At 33.0% G+C, this 20,732-nt stretch overlaps 1 protein-coding gene across 1 annotated transcript in view; it reads right to left on the minus strand.

Moving 5' to 3' along the window:
* CATSPERD (cation channel sperm associated auxiliary subunit delta) overlaps positions 1–20,732 on the minus strand; it is a 135,698-nt gene that overhangs the window by 97,485 nt on the left and 17,481 nt on the right. Inside the window, exons 4-5 of the mRNA XM_051971797.1 lie at positions 3,314–3,386; positions 197–311 (exon numbers count right to left, since the gene is read on the minus strand). Coding sequence (XP_051827757.1) covers positions 197–311; positions 3,314–3,386 — 188 coding nt within the window. The remainder of the gene's footprint in view (positions 1–196; positions 312–3,313; positions 3,387–20,732) is intronic.

Raw genomic sequence — 20,732 nt, forward strand, 5'->3', positions numbered from 1 at the left:
CTTTAGTAATTAGCCAGTTCTGTGCTATAAGAGCACAATAATTGATTTTTTAATTCTTTTGTTTTCAGGCTTTACATCCAGAATAATGGTTGCTAACAAGAGGAGCAAAGTAATTTATCCCTAAAAATATAAAATTTCCTATAGTTATAAAATTGGATGGTTCAAATGCATTTTAAAAGTATTTAAAAACACATACCTAGAATAGCAATCCAGCTATCATCTTCATAATCATAACCAAAAACATTTCCATTTATTGCTAATAATAACTTTGAAGAAGAAAAAATAGCTGATGTTACTTTTGGAATTCCAACCTAATAAAGATAATACATATTAGTCATATTCATAATTATGGAAGCAATTTTCTAGACACATATATTCATGACCCTTTTGGCTAATAATATTTGAAAACTTCAGTTCAAATACTGAGTTTAATAATGTTATAACTTTATTTGGACCTCAGTTTCCTCATGTATAAAAGGAGGGAGGACTAACTGATCTCTCATGTCCCATTGAGCTCTGTAGTCTATCATTTACGATTCATGACTTATATTTGGGGGTACAGTGAAAACAAAAGGCTGCTTTCCCTGGGCAAAACTTCTCCCCCCCATCTGCCCTGCTGCTGATGTTGCTCTACCCTCCAAATTGGGCTTCCAGAGACTATGCCCAGGAAGAGCTCCTTTCTTGCTGTTCTGTCATCACCGTTCTCTCACTTATCTTCAGTCTCTCCCATCCTACTGGCTGCTTCCCTTCTCCCTACAAATAGAGCCTTGTCTCCCTCATCCTCATTTGATCCATCCCTGCTGGTCATATCATTCCCCTCTCACTTTTCTGGCTAAACTCCTACAGAAGGTAATCTATAATTGACGCATCCACTTTCTCTTCCCTCATTTTTTAAACTCTCTGCAGTATGACCTGTGACCTCATCATTCAATTGAAAATGACTTCAAAGTTCCTAATAATACCTCATCTATCCTAATGGCCTTTTTCTCAGTGATCATCCTTTTTGTTCTCTTTTGGAACACCATATTCCAAGTTCTCCATTTCTTTAGAGTAGCAATTGCTAAATCACAATTAACTGTGGCTCTGTCATCCTTGAATTCTTTCTTTTTGATGCTTGCAATTTTTTTTTTTTTAACCAGGAAGCTCTGGATTTTGGCTATGATATTCCTGGGACACTTCTGCTTTTTAGAGATCTGGGCTCTTTTAATTTTAAATTTTCTTGAAATAGGATGTTTATGTTCTTTTTTTGTTTGTTTGTTTTTTAGTCATGGAATTGTTTTTTCTCCTTAAATCTGTTTTCCAGGCCTATATTTTTATGTGAGATACTTTAAATTTTCTTCTATTTTTTTTTTCAGATTTTTGACTTTTTAAATATTTCTTGTTGTCTCATGAAATCATTGGCTATTTGGTCTGATGCTCAGGCAATTTGTTGCTTGGGGAAGGTTTTGTACTGCTTATGCCAATCTGTTAATTCCTTTTCTAAATCTTTCATAGTTCTCATTTCTTTTCCAATTTTTTCTTCATATAATCTCATTTATAGAGACATTTTAAAACTTCTAAAATTCATTTCATTTCTTCTAAAAATTCAATTTGAGTTTGTACCCAAGCTTTGGTTTTCTCTTAGGCTTTATTTGTACATCTTTAAGAATTATTCTCTCTTTCTGTGTTTATTGTTATTTTTAATTTATGAAAGAAAAGAAGCATTTTCATAACTTATTAGAAAAGGATGGCCTATGAACCTGCAAATCTATTCTCTTTAAATATATAATAAAGTTATTATATGACTTTCTTTTTCCCCTTTTTTATCTCCTTCCCATCCCATCCTAGAGATAACTACTATTACACACACACACATATATGTATACGCACAATATATATTCATAAATACATATATATTAATATGAAAACTCATTCTATATGTACTTCTGTTCATCAGTTCTCTGAATCCAGATAATATTTTCCTTCATAGTTAATTTGAGTATTTACAATAGTTAAAATGACTTATTTGCTAAAAGTTGTACTTAAGACAATATACTGTATACAATGTTCTCTTGGTTCTGGCCATTTCATTCTTCATTATTTTGTGCAGTCAGGAAAATGTTGATAATCCAGCTTTCCTTGTGTTTCTGAAGTTTCCAAAGACTGTGTTTCTCTTTCCATATGTGGAATTAGTTCTGAAGACAGCATCCCTCAGGTCCCAGGTTGAAGAAAGTTGATAGCAAGGTAGTATCATTGATAAAGTGTTGGGCCTGAATTCAGATTGACCTAAGTTCAGCTCCAGCCTCAGACGCTTGCTAACTGTGTGACTCTAGGCAAATTTTTAAACCTCTATTAGCCACAATTTCCTCAACACTAAAATGGGGATAATAGTAGCACCTACCTCCTATGATTATTATAAAGGCCAAAATGAGCTAATACCTGTAAGGCATTTAACACATCCTAATACATAGGAGATACTTAATAAATACTTGTTAAGAAAAAACTAAGAACAACATCTTTCTTCTCCAAAGATCGAGTACCAACATTCTCCTGATGGAATCACACAGTGTTGCATCAACATTCTTTCCACCAATTAGGAGAATGTCATGTAAAATGCTCCAGGCTTGATTAGAAATTCAGAATATAAAAGGAAATTGTAGAAATTATGCCACATATCACTGTAGACTACAAAAATTTATATCTTTATATCTACACATTATATGCTAATCAAATAACCAGAATTGTATGCCAGAATCTTGCTAAAATGACAATAAATCTTTGTACTATAAATGCAAATCCCAAAATATGCTAAAAAATTCAACATATAAATTCCATTAGAACCAGAGAGTAGCCATGTGACAAACAAAAAACTAAAAATGACATTTTTAAATGGGTGTAGCCCTACTGACCACTCATAACATCCAAATCACATGACATGAAAAGCTCAAAATATAGAGACTTAATGAAGAGAATCAAAATTATGGAAACAGGAAGAAATACATATATTCCTCATCATCCTGGCTTCTTGGAGAGTTGTCCCAAAAATTCTTTTAGTGAAAACTTAGAAAAGCCTACATCCAATAATTTTATTCAATCACAAAAATTAATCATTTTACCTACTTGCAAAACAGTCTGACCCACAGTAAATGTGAAAGGACAATAAGGGGAAAGCAACTTGACCCAAGAACATTTCTTTTTGAATTTAATTGAACAAAAAGTAAAAGAACAAAGATAATAACTATTCACAGGGATGTAGACATTCTCTTTTGTAAAGCATTTTTTTCTCCTAACCCCCCTATGGATTTTCCCCTAGATTGTTAAATAAAAATATTACCTTAAACTTGTAGGGAATGTTAAGTGGAGTTAGGCTTCTACGAAAATTATCTTTAGTTAAAAAAAGTCTCTTTCTGGAAGAAACAATAAATGAGATAAATCAAAATATTTTCAGCAAAAAAAGTAATTGAAAATCTAGAATAAGATACTACATTTTTTAACACTAGGAACAATTTGGGCTTTAAAAATATGAGGGTTTTTTTTTTTTATTATGTTTTTAGTTTTCACATCACAGTAATCTGCCAATATTCACTCCCTCCCTCTCCCTTTAATTAGCCTTTTCATATAGCAAAAAAAAAAATAAGTAAACACAACCAGTAAATAATAACATCTTCTCATGGATATGACATTTTGTCCTATAGTTCCCACTTCTGTGCTAAAAGATGGGTATCTTTCATTATCTCTTTTTTTTGGAGCCAAGATTGATCATTACTGTCACTCAATGTCTGATGTGTCTTAATGAAACCATTTAATTAGAAGAAGATTTTTTGAAAAATCTAAGTGAAATCCTTTAAGTGAAGACTTAACAATGCAATTTTGTTCAAACTCTCTTAAATTCACCAAGAGAACATGATAAATGGTATGTGACTAGAAGAAATCATGTGTCTTGGCTAAGTCAATAATACATTATGTGTAAGGTTAGACATATATGCTGGGGTTTTTCCCAGACCTTTGCTGCCATTTCCATGCATACGCAGCTGGGTGGTACATTGGACAGATTGCTGGGTGAGAAGTCAGGAAAACCTGTGATCTAATCTAGCCTAAAATATTGACTAGTTGTGAGACCTAGGAAAGCTACTTAATCTCTGTTTGATTTAGTATAAATAGATGATAATAATTACATCTACCTTTCAGGATTGTTGTGAAGATCAAATGAGATAATAATTGTAAACTGCTTATTCCAGTTCCTGGAACATAGTAAATGCTATGTAAATGTGATTATTGAGTTTATCAACAAAAATATTGTCTCTAGATTCCCACCTGCTTAGAAAAAGACTTTCTTATATGAATTATTGGAGCATTAAAGTAGAATTTTCCTCCTCTGTAAAAAGAGATTAGACTAAAGGGTCTCTGAATTTCTGTATCAACTCTAAATCTATAATCCTTTGCTCATAGGAAATTGTATTTGGGAGAACAACAATTGGGATGGGCAAAAAAAAAAAAATCAGGATAAAAAGATCAATAACTTTGGGCACAAGAGCAACAAGATGGAGAGCTAGACATTGCCTCTGATTTTCCACAGCCTTTTAAATCTCTCCAAACATTAATTATATGTAAAAATCTGGTTCAAGTAAAAGTGAAGGAGCAAACAAGGGACATAAAGAACAAGAACCTGTTGATAGCCTGCCTATATTGCATTACACCACAGAAATGTTCATGAAACGAGGGGAAGGGAGGAGGGAGCTAGAAAGGAATATGTGACCTGCCAGAGTCAAACAGAAATCTAGAAATGAAGGGAAGGTTATCCCTGTGACACTAGAAAGAGAAGAGCCTTCAGAGGAGAAGGTGAGGAGTAGGGCATGGGAATGAAATGTGGGGAAAAGGAAGGAGGCCTTACTTTGGAAATAGGAGGGTAGCATTGATGAATACACCCATGGGTGAAGAGAGATGGTCTGTAAAGAGAGATGGAGACCTTAATACTTGGGGCGGCCTGGAAGAATGGGTACTTGAAAAGTCTGTTCTTCCTACATTGATTGGGAGAATTGAGGAAGACAGGAAGGGAGAGTTAGAGCCCCTCTCAGGGGTCCTCAAACTACGGCCTGTGGACCAGATGTGACAGCTGAGGACGATTATCCCCCTCACCCAGGGCTATGAAGTTTCTTTATTTAAAGGCCCACAAAACAAAGTTTTTGTTTTTGCTATAGTCTGGCCCTCCAACAGTCTGAGGGACAGTGAACCGGCCCCCTATTTAAAAAGTTTGAGGTCCCCTACCCGGGAAACTGGAACATGATGGGGAATAAAACATGGACCCGGGGAGTAAATTTGAGGCAAATATTGAGTAGGTGGAATAGATCAGTGGTGGGCTGCATAATCTAGGACATGGTAGGAGAAAGACATTACCAACAGCATTCTCTCTGATACTTGCAATAACTGACTTTGTTCTGGAAATGAGATAGAATGGAAAGGGGGAATCCATGGGGCAACCCCTATAAAGCAGTGGCAGAAACCTCTTAGAGGGGCGAGAATTGTTAACTTGAGAGCTTTGATTGTAAGAGGAAAACAGAAAAAAGAAAGAGACCAAGTAAATACAGGGGTCATGAATTAGAGATTAAGGATCTAGAGCAGTTAGAAAGAGAATATGAAGAGCAAGAGAGAAATTCTTTTTGGAAATGGCCAAAAAATTTTTTTAAACTAATGAACAGAACTAGTTGGAGGGGAAGAGAAGGAAATCTTTTTATAAATAAATATATATTTAGTATATATTACTAAATGTAAAAAGGTAGGGGGAAGAAAAATCAGCTCAAAAGCAGGAAAGAAAAAAGAACTAATAAGCAAAACTTTGATGAGAAAAGAGCAATAAAAAAAGAGGATCATAGGTGAAAGGAAGACAGCCAGAAACATAAGGCCACCTTTAAAAAGCTAAAGTAAAGTAACTGAGGAATATAATAGTATGTTTATAGCACAGAAAGGGGAAACAGCATGACTTGGGATGGGGGAAACACTATTAGAGATGGAAGAAAATAGAAGACTCACTTGTAACTTTAAATGTGAATGGATTAAAAAAATTCAATAAAAATGAAAAAGAACGACATTTAATTAGAAAACAAAACTCTTCAATCTATTGCTTATAAGAAATAGATTTAAAATGCAAAGATAAATAAAAGTGGAGGGGGGAACTGTGTTATGCACTGAGTGAATCCAAAAAATCAAGAGTTATAAATTATGCTGATAAAGTAAAAACAAACATTCAAAAAAAAAATAAAAAAAATTTCAAAAAATATATAAACAAGAAAACCATAAACAAGAAAGGAATTATAGACAACAAACCAATATCAACAATAAATGTATGTTCTAAATGCTTTAGCATACAAATTCATAAAAGAAACAGTCTGAGCTACAAAAAGATACAAACAGTAACACAATGAGGTCAAGAAATTTCAACATCTCTCTGTCAACTTTGTATAAATCTAGCAAAAAGGTAAACGAAAGGGAAGATATGGACTTGAACAAATTGCTGGATTAACTAGAGTTAAAAGATTAATGGCATTTTCTAAATGAGACTGCAAAAGAATATATATTTCTTTACTATATAGAATTTTTGCAGAATTGATCCTCTACTGGGTCACAGAATTATAAAAAAAAGTAAAAAGGCAGAAATAGTTAATACAACCTTTATAGACTATAACATATAATAAAAATAATAGTTAGTTATGGAACCACAAAGAAAAGATATAGACTCAAATGGAAAATTAACAATGAAATCCTAAATAATAAGTGAGTCAAAGAACAAGTCATAGAAACATTTAAAAAACATGTTAAAGAAAATGATAGGGCAGCTGGGTGGCCTTAGAATTCAGGAGAACTGGAATTCAAATCTGGCTTTAGACATTTAATATCAGTATGATCCTGGTCAAGTCACTTACTTTTTTTGCTCCAGTTTCCTCATTTATAAAGTGAACTGGAAAGGGATATGGCAAATCACTCCAGTATCTTTGCCAAGAGAACCTCCAATGGAATAACAAAAAGTTGAACGAGAGAGAGACAGAGAGAGAAAGGGGAGAGAGAGAGAGAGAGAAAGAGAGAGAGAGAGAGAAGGAGGGAGAGAGGGAGAAAGGGAGGAAGGAAGGAAGGAAAGAAAGAAGGAAGGAAGGAAGGAAGGAAGAAAGAAAGGAAGGAAAGAAGGAAGAGGGAAAAGAAATAGAAAAATGATAATGAAATAACATATCAAAATTTCTGGGAGATGGACAAAATAGTCCTCAGGGAGAAAGTCACATCCTTATATATATACAGAGAAGATTAATTATCTGAATGTGTATTTAAAAAATTAAAAAGCCAACAAAATTTAAAAATAACCACCAAAGGGGAGAATTAAAAATTAAAAGGGAAATGAACTAGAAATAAAAAACCCTGATAAATGATAAACAAAACTAAAAACTGGCACTTTGAAAAATGTTTGTAGCAGCCCTATTTGTAGTGGCTAGAAACTGGAAAATGAATGGATGCCCATCAAATGGAGAATGGCTGGGTAAATTGTGGTATATGAATGTTATGGAATATTATTGTTCTGTAAGAAATGACCAGCAGGATGAATATAGAGAGGACTGGCGAGACTTACATGAACTGATGCTAAGTGAAATGAGCAGAACCAGGAGATCATTATACACTTCGACAACGATATTGTATGAGGACATATTTTGATGGAAGTGGATTTCTTTGACAAAGAAACCTAACTGAGTTTCAATTGATAAATGACGGATAAAAGCAGCTACACCCAAAGAAAGAACACTGGGAAACGAATGTGAACTATCTGCATTTTTGTTTTTCTTCCCGGGATATTTATACCTTCTGAATCCAATTCTCCCTATGCAACAAGAGAACTGTTCGGTTCTGCAAACATATATTGTATCTAGGATATACTGCAACATATCCAACATATAAAGGACTGCTTGCCATCTAGGGGAGGGGGTGGAGGGAGGGAGGGGAAAAAAATTGGAACAGAAACGAGTGCAAAGGATAATGTTGTAAAAAAAAAAAATTACCCTGGCATGGATTCTGTCAATATAAAGTAATTATTAAATAAAAATTAAAAAAAAAAACTGGCACTTTGAAAAGACTAATTGAAAAATCCTTAGCTAATCTGATTAAAAAACAAAACACAGAAAAATCACTAAACCCGCTAATGAACAAGATGAAATCACAACAAAATGGGTAGAGAAAATGAATAATCATAAATGTTATGTATAGTTACATGCTAACAAAATTGAGTGTATAAAAAAATAAAGGAATACCTTCAAAAAAATATTATATACTCACAAACTATTTGAAGACTAGAGATCCTATAAACCAAATTCAGAAGAAGTAAATATTAACTATAATGGAACTAATGTGGTGGGGTGAAGAAATGGTAGTAATAGTACTTATTAATAGAGCTGTGAAGTGGGGAAAAAACATTTTAAAAAGCAATTTGGAATTATGGATATAGTGACTAAAATATTTGCACCCTTTGAACCAGACTCCATTATTGGTCTTATGCCCCAAAGGAGGCACAAATTTTAAAAATCCCTATATATTTTGTGAAAAGAATATTATATATTATTTAGAGGAGCAACTAGATGGCACATTGGATAGAGCACTGGCCTGACGTCAGGAGGCTATGAGTTCAAATCTGACCTCAGACATTTAACACTTATTAGTTGTGTGACCTTGGGCAAGTCACTTAATTCCAATTGCCAAAAAAAAATATATATATATAGATATATAATATATATATATATAATATATATATTTTATATATTATATATAATATATAATATATATTATTTCAGATTCTGTGATTTGTTCTTATGAATATTAAAATCATATCAGAAGTAGTATTCTCCTGATTCCTGATCCTGAGAATACTCAGGCGATCACCTAAATAAACTCAAGAGCTCTCTTGAGATCATGGAAGCTGAATCTTTTGATTCTAGGACCAATGAACGTGAGTTCCCATTGAGCACATTCAAAAGTGAATTATAAAGTTACAAAAATCAATAGGAATCAAATGAAGAGATATGACAAAACATTCCCAACCTATCCCTTCATGGAGTAGGAAGGTCATCAGGAATTTAAAATTGTATATGTTTTCCAACTTTTTCAGTGGATTGATGAGTTGTACAGATTTTTTTTCCTTTCTTAAACAATACCATTTGTTATATAGGATAGTTGTAGAAGGGTGAAGATATTTAGATAATTATAATGCAAGGAATTGAAGATATAAATTTTTTTTTAATTGTAAAGAATATTCTGCTCCTCCCCTCCCCCACCCCTCGTGAAATTGTAAATTGATACTCCATTTTATTTTGCATTTTTAAAAATAAGGGTTGGGCAATTTACTATGTAATGATCAATCCACTAAATATTGGTTGGTCCCTTCATTATTGTGAGTTTGAGCTCCCTTAAACCTGTAACTCAAATCGGTGAATTTGCACACTATGGAGTCATAGATGTTTGCCTACCACAAGATTTTCCAAGGGATGTTAGTCAGCTATGTGTTTTTTTCCCCATCTGAGTTATCAAAAGCTTATGGAGATTTCTTCTCTGAGTCAAGCCAAGATTAGCATAGCATCATCCATCTCTGTTGTAAATGTAACTTACTTTTCTAAGCTATTTTTGTACATAACAAATAACTTACTGCCTGTTCAACCACATAAAAGAGCAGCTTTGTCAGATGAATCCTTGACTACTAAGGTGTTCTGGATCCATTTTGTTGGTATTGGCTAGCCATACTAATAAAATGATTACGTTCAGAACTTTTTCTTTATCACAGTTTTTTTCCCCCCCATAATTATAACTTTTTATTGACAGAACTCATGCCTGGGTAATTTTTTACATTATCCCTTGCACTCACTTCTGTTCCGAATTTTCCCTCCCTCCCCCCCCCCCCCCCCCCTAGATGGCAAGCAGTCCTATATATGTTAAATATATCACAGTATATCCTAGATACAATATATGTGTGCAGAACCGAACAGTTCTCTTGTTGCACAGGAAGAATTGGATTCAGAAGGTAAAAATAACCCGGGAAGAAAAACAAAAATGCAAACAGTTTACATTCATTTCCCAGTATCATAGTTTTTATTTAGGTCACCTCACAAATCTGGATTACACTTTTCCACAAATATATGCAGTCTCCAAGGCTCAAATTTTTAATACCATCGTATTTGGACTCAGATGTAGAATATATGTCTGGCTGTTAACTATAAATCTGGCTCCTGAAAATCTTCATTCTTTCCCTCCTGTATAAGTCTCTGTTGTGTGAGCTCTTCAGCCCATAGCCATCACTTCTCTCCACCAGGTCACATATGGATGAGCCATCTTCTTCTAGTCTCATAGCTCTTACAACTTGGCCAATGGAGTGGGAGAAATAAAATCTCTTTATTGTCCTCTGATATGGCTGAAGAGGTCTGCCTCCACAAAACACTCCTGAATCTGGAAATTTTTTTTTTTTTTTAACTATCCAACTATTTAAAGCCTCCAGTGGCATGTTTAACTTTAGTAAGCCAAAATGATTTTCCAACTCAAAAGAAGCTTATATCTTATGAAAGATCATAGGACATGGACCCATTTTAGATCCTCTATTGATGAATTTTCACTGGCTGTCCTTCAAGCCTATCATCTCTCCTCCTAGTTTCCCTGACTCCTTTCAAGCCTCAGCTTTCAAAAATTTTAAAATTTTTAAAATTTTTTAAATTTATATCTTGTTTCTTGCATTATCCCTAAATTTTTCCTAGTACTTCCTAATGTTAATGCTTTTGCTCTTAAGATTATATCCAATTTATTCTTACATATACATAGTAGTTTACATGATGTAAATTTATATTGTGAACTCTTTGATGTTAGGGAAAATTATTGTCTTTCTTTGTATCCTGACTACTTAGCACATAAGAGGCATTTAATAAATGCTTGTTATTGACTTGATGTCTTTGTTTGGAATTCTATCAAACATTCAAAGAATAAATAATTTCAGTATTACAAAAACTATTTGCAAAAATAAAAGAGATCCCAGAAAACTGTATGATGTAAATATGGTCCAGATATTTAAAGCAGAGAATGAAAAATTAAAGAAAATTAAAGACTAATATCCCTCATAAAAATCAATGCAGATTTCTGAGTCACTGGAGCATTAAGATGGTGGCCTAGATATTTTTTTTGATCCTCAATCTATACAAAACAGAAATATGTACCAAAGATAGAGTAACTACAGCTGTTTCCATAGTCTAGGATGCCCAGAGTTCAAATTATACTAAATAATAGTGATTGCCCATAAAATCCTAGAGTAGTAAAAAGTATCCTCTCTGGGGACCCAATAGGGCAAGTGGCTGGGTGAACTGGGTGAAGGAGCTCATAGGGGGCATTATATTTAAAAATATGAGAAGCAGAAGTAATTAAGATGGCAGAGAAAAGACAGATACTTGCCAGAGTTCTTCCTCCCTCTCCAATCCTCAGGATACCTTTATATACCTCTTTTAAAACAAATTCTATCGTAGGACCTACAAAACTGTGGGGTGGGAAGCAAGGGAGGGCTCTGGGATGCTGGCACAGCAGGTCAGAGGACTCCAAGCTTTCCAAATTAATTCATCAACAAGATAAGCCTCAGGGCAAACACAGGGTGGTAAAAAACAGGAGTTAGGGCAGAACAATGATTCCCCTGGGATCATCAGCAAGAAAGCAGGACTGAGGTTTGGCCACAGTGAAGTGTGAACACTTCTAGTCTACCTCCACTGAAACCACAAAGAGCCAGCTGAGTTGAGAGGTAGCCTTGGCCCAGCCACCAACACTTTACCTCCCAGACAGCATGGGGAGACTAAGGGAACCCCTGCAGAGAAGTGCTGCTCAGAGAGGGAAGCAGCACTTGTCCAGGTGATGTAATATAGCTTCTAGCGGGGACAGCAATGACCTTAGGGGGCTTCTGTTCTAACAATAAGTCAGTAATTCTAAGTCCTCTGGCTTTGGAGTCTGGCCCAGTCTGTCTGATTCTGAAGTCTTCTGGCCTCAGGATAGTCCCACAGATGAAACTCCTGAGACAATAATGAATAGATTACTCCTCAGTTCAGTGCTGATTGTCAGACACATAATCTGTTGGTCAGTGAGAACAAAATTCCAAAAACCACTCCTTGGTCCTACCTCTAGGCCATAAAATGAGCATATGTATGAAGAACTAGCTAAGTGTGTCGACCTGCTTCTGTTTCTTGGCTAAATTCTCTTGGAATTTAGATTGCTTGTAATGGCATTACAATTACAATAAACTTTGCCCTTTGACTAGGAAATGGATTCAAGCCTGCAAATTCTTTTGAGATACCTTGTGACATCAGTCCGTGACCTCAATATTTTGGGGTTCCCTTTCCCAACCTGAACAGGGACCACAGAAGTAGTGCAGCAGGATGCTGTTGGCTGGGAGCACTTACTGATCGGGGGAGAACTGAAAGGGGACCTGAATCTCACCCCTAGAGCTAACTATACTAACCAGCTATTAAAAAGAAAAAAAAAAAAGAACATGCAAAGGAGAAAAGACCCCAACCCTAGAAAGTTACTATGAGAACAGAGAAGACTAGGGTTCATCTTCAGAGGGCACTGAGGTTTAAAAAAATCTCTCCAACTCCAAGGAATAACATTAAATGGTTACCTGCCCAAGACTGAGCACAATCTTTTAGGGGAGGAGATGGATCTTCAATGAAGTGGAGGACTTTCAATCATTTCTGATGAAAAGATCAAAACCAAACAAAATTTGATTTTCAAATAACAAATAGACTTATGAAGATGTTATCCACCTTCAGAGAAGGAGAGGACAAACAAAGCATGGTATGGTTTTATACAGATATATATATGTGGACATATGTCAATGATTATAGATATCTTTTTCTATATATGTATTTGTAAATTCTACACTTTTTGTTCAGCACTTTATCTTTACTTGTTTTCTTTTGTTCTCTGCTGTGCATTTTTACTTTATTCTTTCTCCCCCTTTCTTTTCTCTCATCTTCCTAAAGAGGATATAATTAAATATGGCTATATGTACATATACATATACACACATACATATATGTACATAAATATCCATAATACACATATATACACATGAACATTCATATACAACTTTGTAAGGTCATACTACACTTGCTTGTCCTCTGTTTCTCTGAAAGTGCATAACATATCATCCTTCATAAGTTCAAGTCTTTCCATATTTTTCTAAAACCACCAACTCATCATTTCCTACATCACAGCAAGATTCCATTTTTGAGGTATTTTATTTATTTTAATAATATCATTATATTATCAATACTATTTTATTATTATTTATATTAATATAATAAAACAATATTAATATTGACATAGTTTCCTCATTTTAAAAATTAAATCTATTTTTAGCTTTTAACTTTGAAAACAATGATTACTAACCCTGTTTTTTTCCTAACAAGTTCTAATTGTTTTATTTGCATGTATCTCATTTTTTATCCCTAAGGATTCCTCTGCCTTCTATCTGCGACCTTGTTTTACTACTTAACCTATCCCCCATCTCTTCTCTTATCTTTTGTTGCCAACTTTCTCTCCATCTTCATACATATATTTAATTAATTCCCTATGTGAACAGGACTCCAGAACTACTCCTCTATCTAATTCTTCAATGTCACTTCTTGCCCTCATACCTCATTCATATAACACAGTCCTTTTTTTTTTTTTTTAACCTTTTCCTACAAAGTTTTGCTTTTTAGAATCACATCATACTCAACTCTATCCCAATTTTTCTTTTGAAGTACCCAATTACTAATGGTGATTTTAGACATATGGTTTACATTTCTACATATAAAACAAACAGTTTGTCCTTATTTTCTTGAAATTAGTCTTTGATATTTCTCTTGGATCTTGTATATCAAATTTTCTTGCCAAAAACAAAATCTGGCAATTCATTGAATATTTTTTTCATTCAGGATTATGCTTACTTTGCTGGATATGTTTTCAGCTGCCAGCCTAGTTCTTTTGCTATTTGATATATAGTATTCTAAGATCTATGGTCGTTTAATGTTGCCACTGTTAGGTCCTGTAGGATGCTAATTGTGGTGCTGCTGTATTTGAATTGTTTTTTGCTGCTCATCAAATTTTCTTCTTGATCTGGGGATTTTGTAATTTTTGTAATTTGGCAATGATGTTCCTGTATGTATACCTCTTAAGAGTATTTTTCAGGAGGTCATTGGTGTTTTTTTTTTATTATTATTATTTCTACTAATGCTTCATAACAATTCTTGTTTTGTACCAAGCTTTTTTTTTTTTTTAATTGTAGCTTTCAGTAGTTCAATTATTCTGTTTTCTCTTCATGACCTGTCCTCCAGATGTGTTGTTTTTCTGATGAGACCTCACATTTTTTCCTATTTTTTCATTCTTTATAGTTTGTTTTATTATTTTTTGATCTCTACAATTTCACTGGCTTCCCCTTGATCAATTCTAGCTTTCAAAGAGTCATTTTCTTTCTCAAGTCTCTGCATCTCCTTTTCTAGTTGGTTGATTTTCTTTTCATAATCTTGTTTTTCTTGGATATTTTTAGAAGCTTTTCCTCATTCTTCCTCATTTGATATTTAAAATCTTTTTTTGAGTTCTTCTATGAATTTTTTGAACAGGTGACCATTTAACTTTGGAGTAGGAAAAGCTTTTTTTTTTTTTTTTTTTTTCAACTTCAGTATCCTCCTCTGAAGAGGATATTCCCATAGTAACATTTTGTGGTTGGATTCTTCTTTGCCTTTTCATTTTTTTTTACAGGCATATTTATTTATAATACACATTATTTTATAAATCATGCTGGGAGAGAAAAATCAGAACAAAAGGAGAGAAAAATAAGACAGAAAAAAAAGAAGTGAAGAAAGCATGTGTTGATTTACATTCAGTTTCCATAGTTCTTTTTCTGGATGCAGATGGCATTTTCTGTCCAAAGTCTATTAGGATTACCTTGGAAAAATAAGAGCTTTTTAGTGTCATCACCTCTTATCCTGGAGTGGGGGTGAGAAATGGTTCCTCTGGCCTCAGGTTCTCCCCTCTGGCCTAGAACTTCAAACCAAGAATTTCACCTTCCTTTAAGTGCCCACAACCAGTAGCATCTCTGCCCCATTGTTTCTGCATTCATAAGTCAGATGCTGATTCTTTCTGACATGTAACAGATATTTAATAAATGTTTATTCTCTTAAGAGCTATAACATACTTCATTGCTCATCTAGTGTGGCATCCTTATTTTACTGATGAAAACTGAAGTTTGGGAAAGTTAAATGATTTATCTGAGGTCATACAAGGAATTTAGGCTAGAGGCAATAGTTAAACCCAGGTTCTTAGATTACAATGCTAGTGCTCTTCTATTGGATCATGATCTCTCTTAACAATTTTTAAAAATTAACTCTTCACCTGTTTATCTTTTTCATTTTAAAAATTTGTTTATTCTATTTTTCACCAAATAAATTTATATTTTTGGTTTTTAAAAAGTTTTTTTTGATTTGTTTATTTTCTAGGTGTTTTAAATTATATTTATAATGCATTTTTTCTTTCTTTCTTGATGAAAATGTTTAGAATTATATATTTTCCTCAAAGGATTGCTTTGGTTACATTAAAAAAAATTTGATTGATGTCTCATTTTTTTAATAAAAAATTTTTGTTTCTGTAATTTATTATATGATCAATACATTATTTAGGATTATATTTAGTAGCTAAGTTTCAATCTCTTCTTCAAAGGCCCTTTATTAAACCTAATTTTATTAAATTGTAGATTGTAGAGTATCTACTGTTGACAGTAAAATTTTTCTAATATTTCTGCTTTTTTGCATTTGTTCATAAGTTTTAGACCCTTTTGTTCCTATTCAGTAATCTATCATATTTCTAGAATTCTGTTTAGATCCTGAATTTTATTGTTTATATATATATAAAAATCTGAAAAGAACACAAAGTTCTTTAGTATTATAGTTTTGTGGTCTATTTCTACCCTTTAGCTCAATTAGCTTTTCCTTTCGATAGCTAGATCCTATCCTATTTGTTACATGTGTATACATACACATATTTATCATTTAATATTTTATTATCTATAATACTGCTAAGTATAATAGAGATTCCTGTTTGTCTCTTTTAATCATTTCTATTTTTACTATTGCCTGTTCAAGATCATGATTACCAATTCCGGCTTTTCATTCATCTGAGATATAAACTCTGCTCTAATCTTTCATCTAGACTCTGTATGTATCTTTATGTTTCATGTGTGCACTTATTACTGAATCCTATTTTTAAAAATCCATTCTACTATTCTTTTCTTTTATAGGTGAGCTCATCCCATTTATGTGTAGTTATGATTGGTTTTCTTCTTTTTTATTTTCTTCATTATATATTATCAAAAATTATCCTTTTCTTTACCCCTACATCTTTCTTGGCAAATAGAAATAAAGGGAAAGGGATCAACATTAGTAATTTATAATTAGAGGGATTGATTTGTAATTAAGAGGGATTGATTAAATTTCTCTGTCTAATCCAAATCCAGATTACTGCTTCTTAATTTCTTGCTATCATTCTATAATTATCTTCTCACAGTTGAAGTTTTGCTTTTGATTCTTCCCTCTTCAACATACCCTTCCTCTTAGACTGCCTTTCTTCTCTCTCCCAGTCCTAGCCTATTTCTCTTTTGGATTGAATTTATTATTCATTCATTATATATATATATATATATATATATATATATATATATATATATATATATATATATATATATATCAGAGTTTGGTGTGTATTCATTTTATACATACATACATATATATGTATGTATGTATAAAATGAATACACACACACACACACACACACACACACACACATATATATATATGTATGTATAAAATGAATACACACCAAACTCTGATTCTGTTTAGGTGTTCATTATTATTTTGCCTGGTTCCAATAAAAATAAATTTCATGAGATACTCTCATGTTTGTATATTATTATTCTGAAACATAACAATGGTGAGATATCATTAGTTGTCTCTTCTTCATTTCTTGCATAGTATATTTTCCCCTCCCTTTTCTTTCCTCTTTTAAAGTAAATAGAACAAGAGGCAGTTAGGTGGCACAGTGGATAAAATATTGGTTGTGGAATCAGGAACTGAATTCAAATCTGACCTCAGACACTTACTAGTTATGTGACTCTAGCCAAGTCATTTAATTCTGATTGCCTCCCCCAAAATAAAATAAAATGTATAGAACTGAACAGAACCACATCCAGATCATGGTTTATTTTTATTTACTCCATCTATAATCCTTGAAAATAACAGGATTTTAAAGGAATATTTTTTTCTTTTCCTTTTATTAAAACATAAGCTCTTTGAACTGCTTGCATGTATTTACAAGGGGGACTGTGGGGAAGACAGCAGTGTGCTAAGACATAAAAAAATCCCAGATTCCCCAAAATCACTCCAGCAGAGTTTAGAAATATATCATTAAAAATGATTTACCCTCCACCCACTATAACTCACAAATGGTTTTCAGAGGCCTACAGAGTCCCTGAGACAGATAAGCTAGGATACATGGAGAAAAGAGGATGGACAAGATAATATTCTAGTCAGGTTCAGTATTGCAAACTGAGCTCAGTAGTCCCACAAAATCTGTAGCTATAGAATTCCAGCCTGAGAGAGAGGAATCCCTTATCACTAAAGCCTGAATCCAACCATTGGAGAAAGGCTCTAAGCAAAATCCAGCCTGAGAAATTCCTTAGTTTTGTGCAAGAGCACAGGAGTAATTTATGAGCCCAAAAGAAAGGAAGAAAGACCCCTAAAAGAGCCTAACAGTAGAGTTGCCCTTGAGTTTCTTGAAGGAGGGGATTAATCTGACCACTGTACTCAGGTCAAGGCAAACTCTACCCATTTCATTCAATTATGGAGACCAAGTACAGACCTCCTCCCATCTAAGATACTAAGACAAATTAGATTGCAGACCAAGAAAAATTTCAAAGCTATTAAGAAATTCCTTAGTTTGAAATATACCCAGGAAGGGTAAACCCTGAAGAGTATAGAAACTCCAAAAAAAAAAAAAAAACTCAGTAAAGCCTCTGAGGTTAAAAAAAAAAAGTTCTGGTCACAGGAATTTCAGTAGTATCTGGAAGAAATGAAACAAGATATGAAGAAAAAGAAAAGAAAAAATGGTTAAGAAAAACTAATATCTGAGGCTAGATAGAAGAAAATTATTCACCCAAGAACTTGAAATGCCTTGAATACCTTAAAGTACTTTGAATACCTTGAAAGTTAGAATAGGCCAGACAGAAAACAGTGAATAATAATTTCAAAAATTGACCAGGAAAAAAGTCAAGAAAAGATCATCTAATCATGTTAATAATTTCTTTTTTATTAAAATTTTTTAATTTTCAAAACATATGCATGGATAACTTTTCAACATGTCTTGCAAAACCTTGTGTTTCAATATTCCACCCACTTACCCTTACCCCATCCCCTAGATGGCAAGTAATCCAATATATGTTAAACATGGTAAAATATATGTTAAATCCAATAAACGCATATATATTTTTACAATTATCTTGAAAAATCAAATCAGAAAGAAAAAAAATTGGAAAGAAAATAAAAAATGCAAACATATGCTAATAATTTCTAAAATAAAAATATGATTATATAGATTCTAAAAAGATTTTTCAGAAAATTCAAAGGCTTTTTCAATTAGGAAAATTAATAAATGAGCTTTTCCTTAGTTTATTAAGTAATATCCACTAAATCCAAGAGCAAACATTATAATGTAATAGAGAAAAGTAAAAAGTCTTTCCAATAAAATCAGGGGTAAATCAAGCATATCATTTCACTCCTTTTGACAAAGTATTAGAAATGTTATCATGATAAGACTAGAAAAAGAAATAGAGAAAATCAAGAAAGGCAAAGAGGAAACAAAATTATCACTTTTTTGCAGATGATTATGTATAAAAAATAATTCTAGAGAATCAACTAAAATTTAACTGAAATAATTGATAACAGCATATTTGAAGGATATTAATTTAAATACACATAAATAGAAGAACTAAATTCAGAAAGTATATTCAAAGTAACTGCAGAAGCTAGAAAATATTCAGTAACGTTATCTATCAAAATTTACCCAGGAACTATGTGACTCCAACTATAAAACACTTTGCAGAAATAAAAATGGATCTAAATCACTGGGAAGCACTAATTGTTCATGGATAAGTTGAGCTAACATAATAAAAAAAAGACAATATTTATTTATTTAGTTCTGGACCAATCTAAATATCTAAAGAACATTTTAGAGAACTTAAAAAATAGTAATGTAAATTATATGGAGGAACAAAAGATCAAGAAAATGAGATAAATAGAAATACACAGAGTTTACCTATAAAACAATAGCAAATAAGAGATTAGAGACCAGAATCTAACAATATGTTGTTTACAAGAGGCATACTTGAAACAGAAAGACCTACACAGAACCAAAATAAAAAGCTGGAGCAGAATCAAATATACTTCAGTGGAAATAAAAAAGTAAAAAGTAAAAAAGGGCAGCAATCATGACCTCAGACAAAGTAAAAACAACAATAAACCTAACTACAAGAAATAATCAGGGAAACTAAATTACACTAAAAGGTACCATAGACATTGAAATGAGGAAAATTAATGGCACTATATTAATAGCTAATTATTAATTTGTGATTTCCCCTTTTCCTTATTTCTGCTAAAACCTATCTCCTAAAAAAGTCAGTTGGCCATTAAAGGGTATGGCTGGAGGAGGAACTCCCCCTATTCTACTTTCTCTCCATTAGAGTTCATTAGGAACTATCCTAGTTTCTTCCCAGGATCATGAAGGAAAAAATTAGCTAGTTATGTCTAGATGAAGATGGCTTCTTTTGCTCAGATGCCTTGAGGCTACTGAATCTTATAATCAAGCCACATTCCAAGTAGGAAGAGTCCAAGACCTTTTGCTCACCTCCTTATCAATCAGGGTTGATTATCAAGGAAGGTTCATTATCAAGGAAGTGCCTTTCAGAAGAAATGTAAAACATTCCAGGCACTCCTTTGGCATCTCTGGTTTCTGAAAGAAACTAGTGACCAACAATTTATTGGATACCAGTTAGTCTAATTAATTAATTATTAATTACAGAACCTCTGTCTCTTGGAGTTTAAATTCATTTCAGAAGTAATTTTTTTTTTTTTTAACAGCATGTTTCTCTGACAGGATCCTCATTTCTCAAATATATCCTCAGTATAGAACTGAGTCAAATTTACAAAAATATGAGTCATTCATCAACTGATAAAAGGATAAAAGGACACAAACAGTTTTCAGAAGAAGAAATCAAAATTATAGTCATATGAAAAATTCTCTATTATCCTGATTGATTATAAAAATACATACAAAAATGTTAAAAAAAAATCCTCATACCTATCAGAAATGACAAATGCTGGAGGGGATGAAGGAAAATCTTGTTGTTGTTGTTCAGATAGTTTACCTGTGTTTGACTCATTTAGGATCTTCTTGGTAAAGATATTGACATTTCCTTCTCCAGCTCATTTTACATATGAGGAAACTGAGACAAACAGGGTGAAATGACTTCCTCAGGGTCACACAGCTAATAAATGTCTGAAGCCAAGTTTGAACTCAGGAAGATGATGAGTTTTTCTAACTTGAGAAAGTTATCTTTCTACTCTATCCACTTTGTCACCTAGATGCTCAAAGGAAATATAGGTACATTAATAAATTGTTAGATTAAT

Source organism: Antechinus flavipes, chromosome 1 (genome assembly GCF_016432865.1).
Source record: "Antechinus flavipes isolate AdamAnt ecotype Samford, QLD, Australia chromosome 1, AdamAnt_v2, whole genome shotgun sequence".
NCBI lineage: Eukaryota > Metazoa > Chordata > Mammalia > Dasyuromorphia > Dasyuridae > Antechinus > Antechinus flavipes.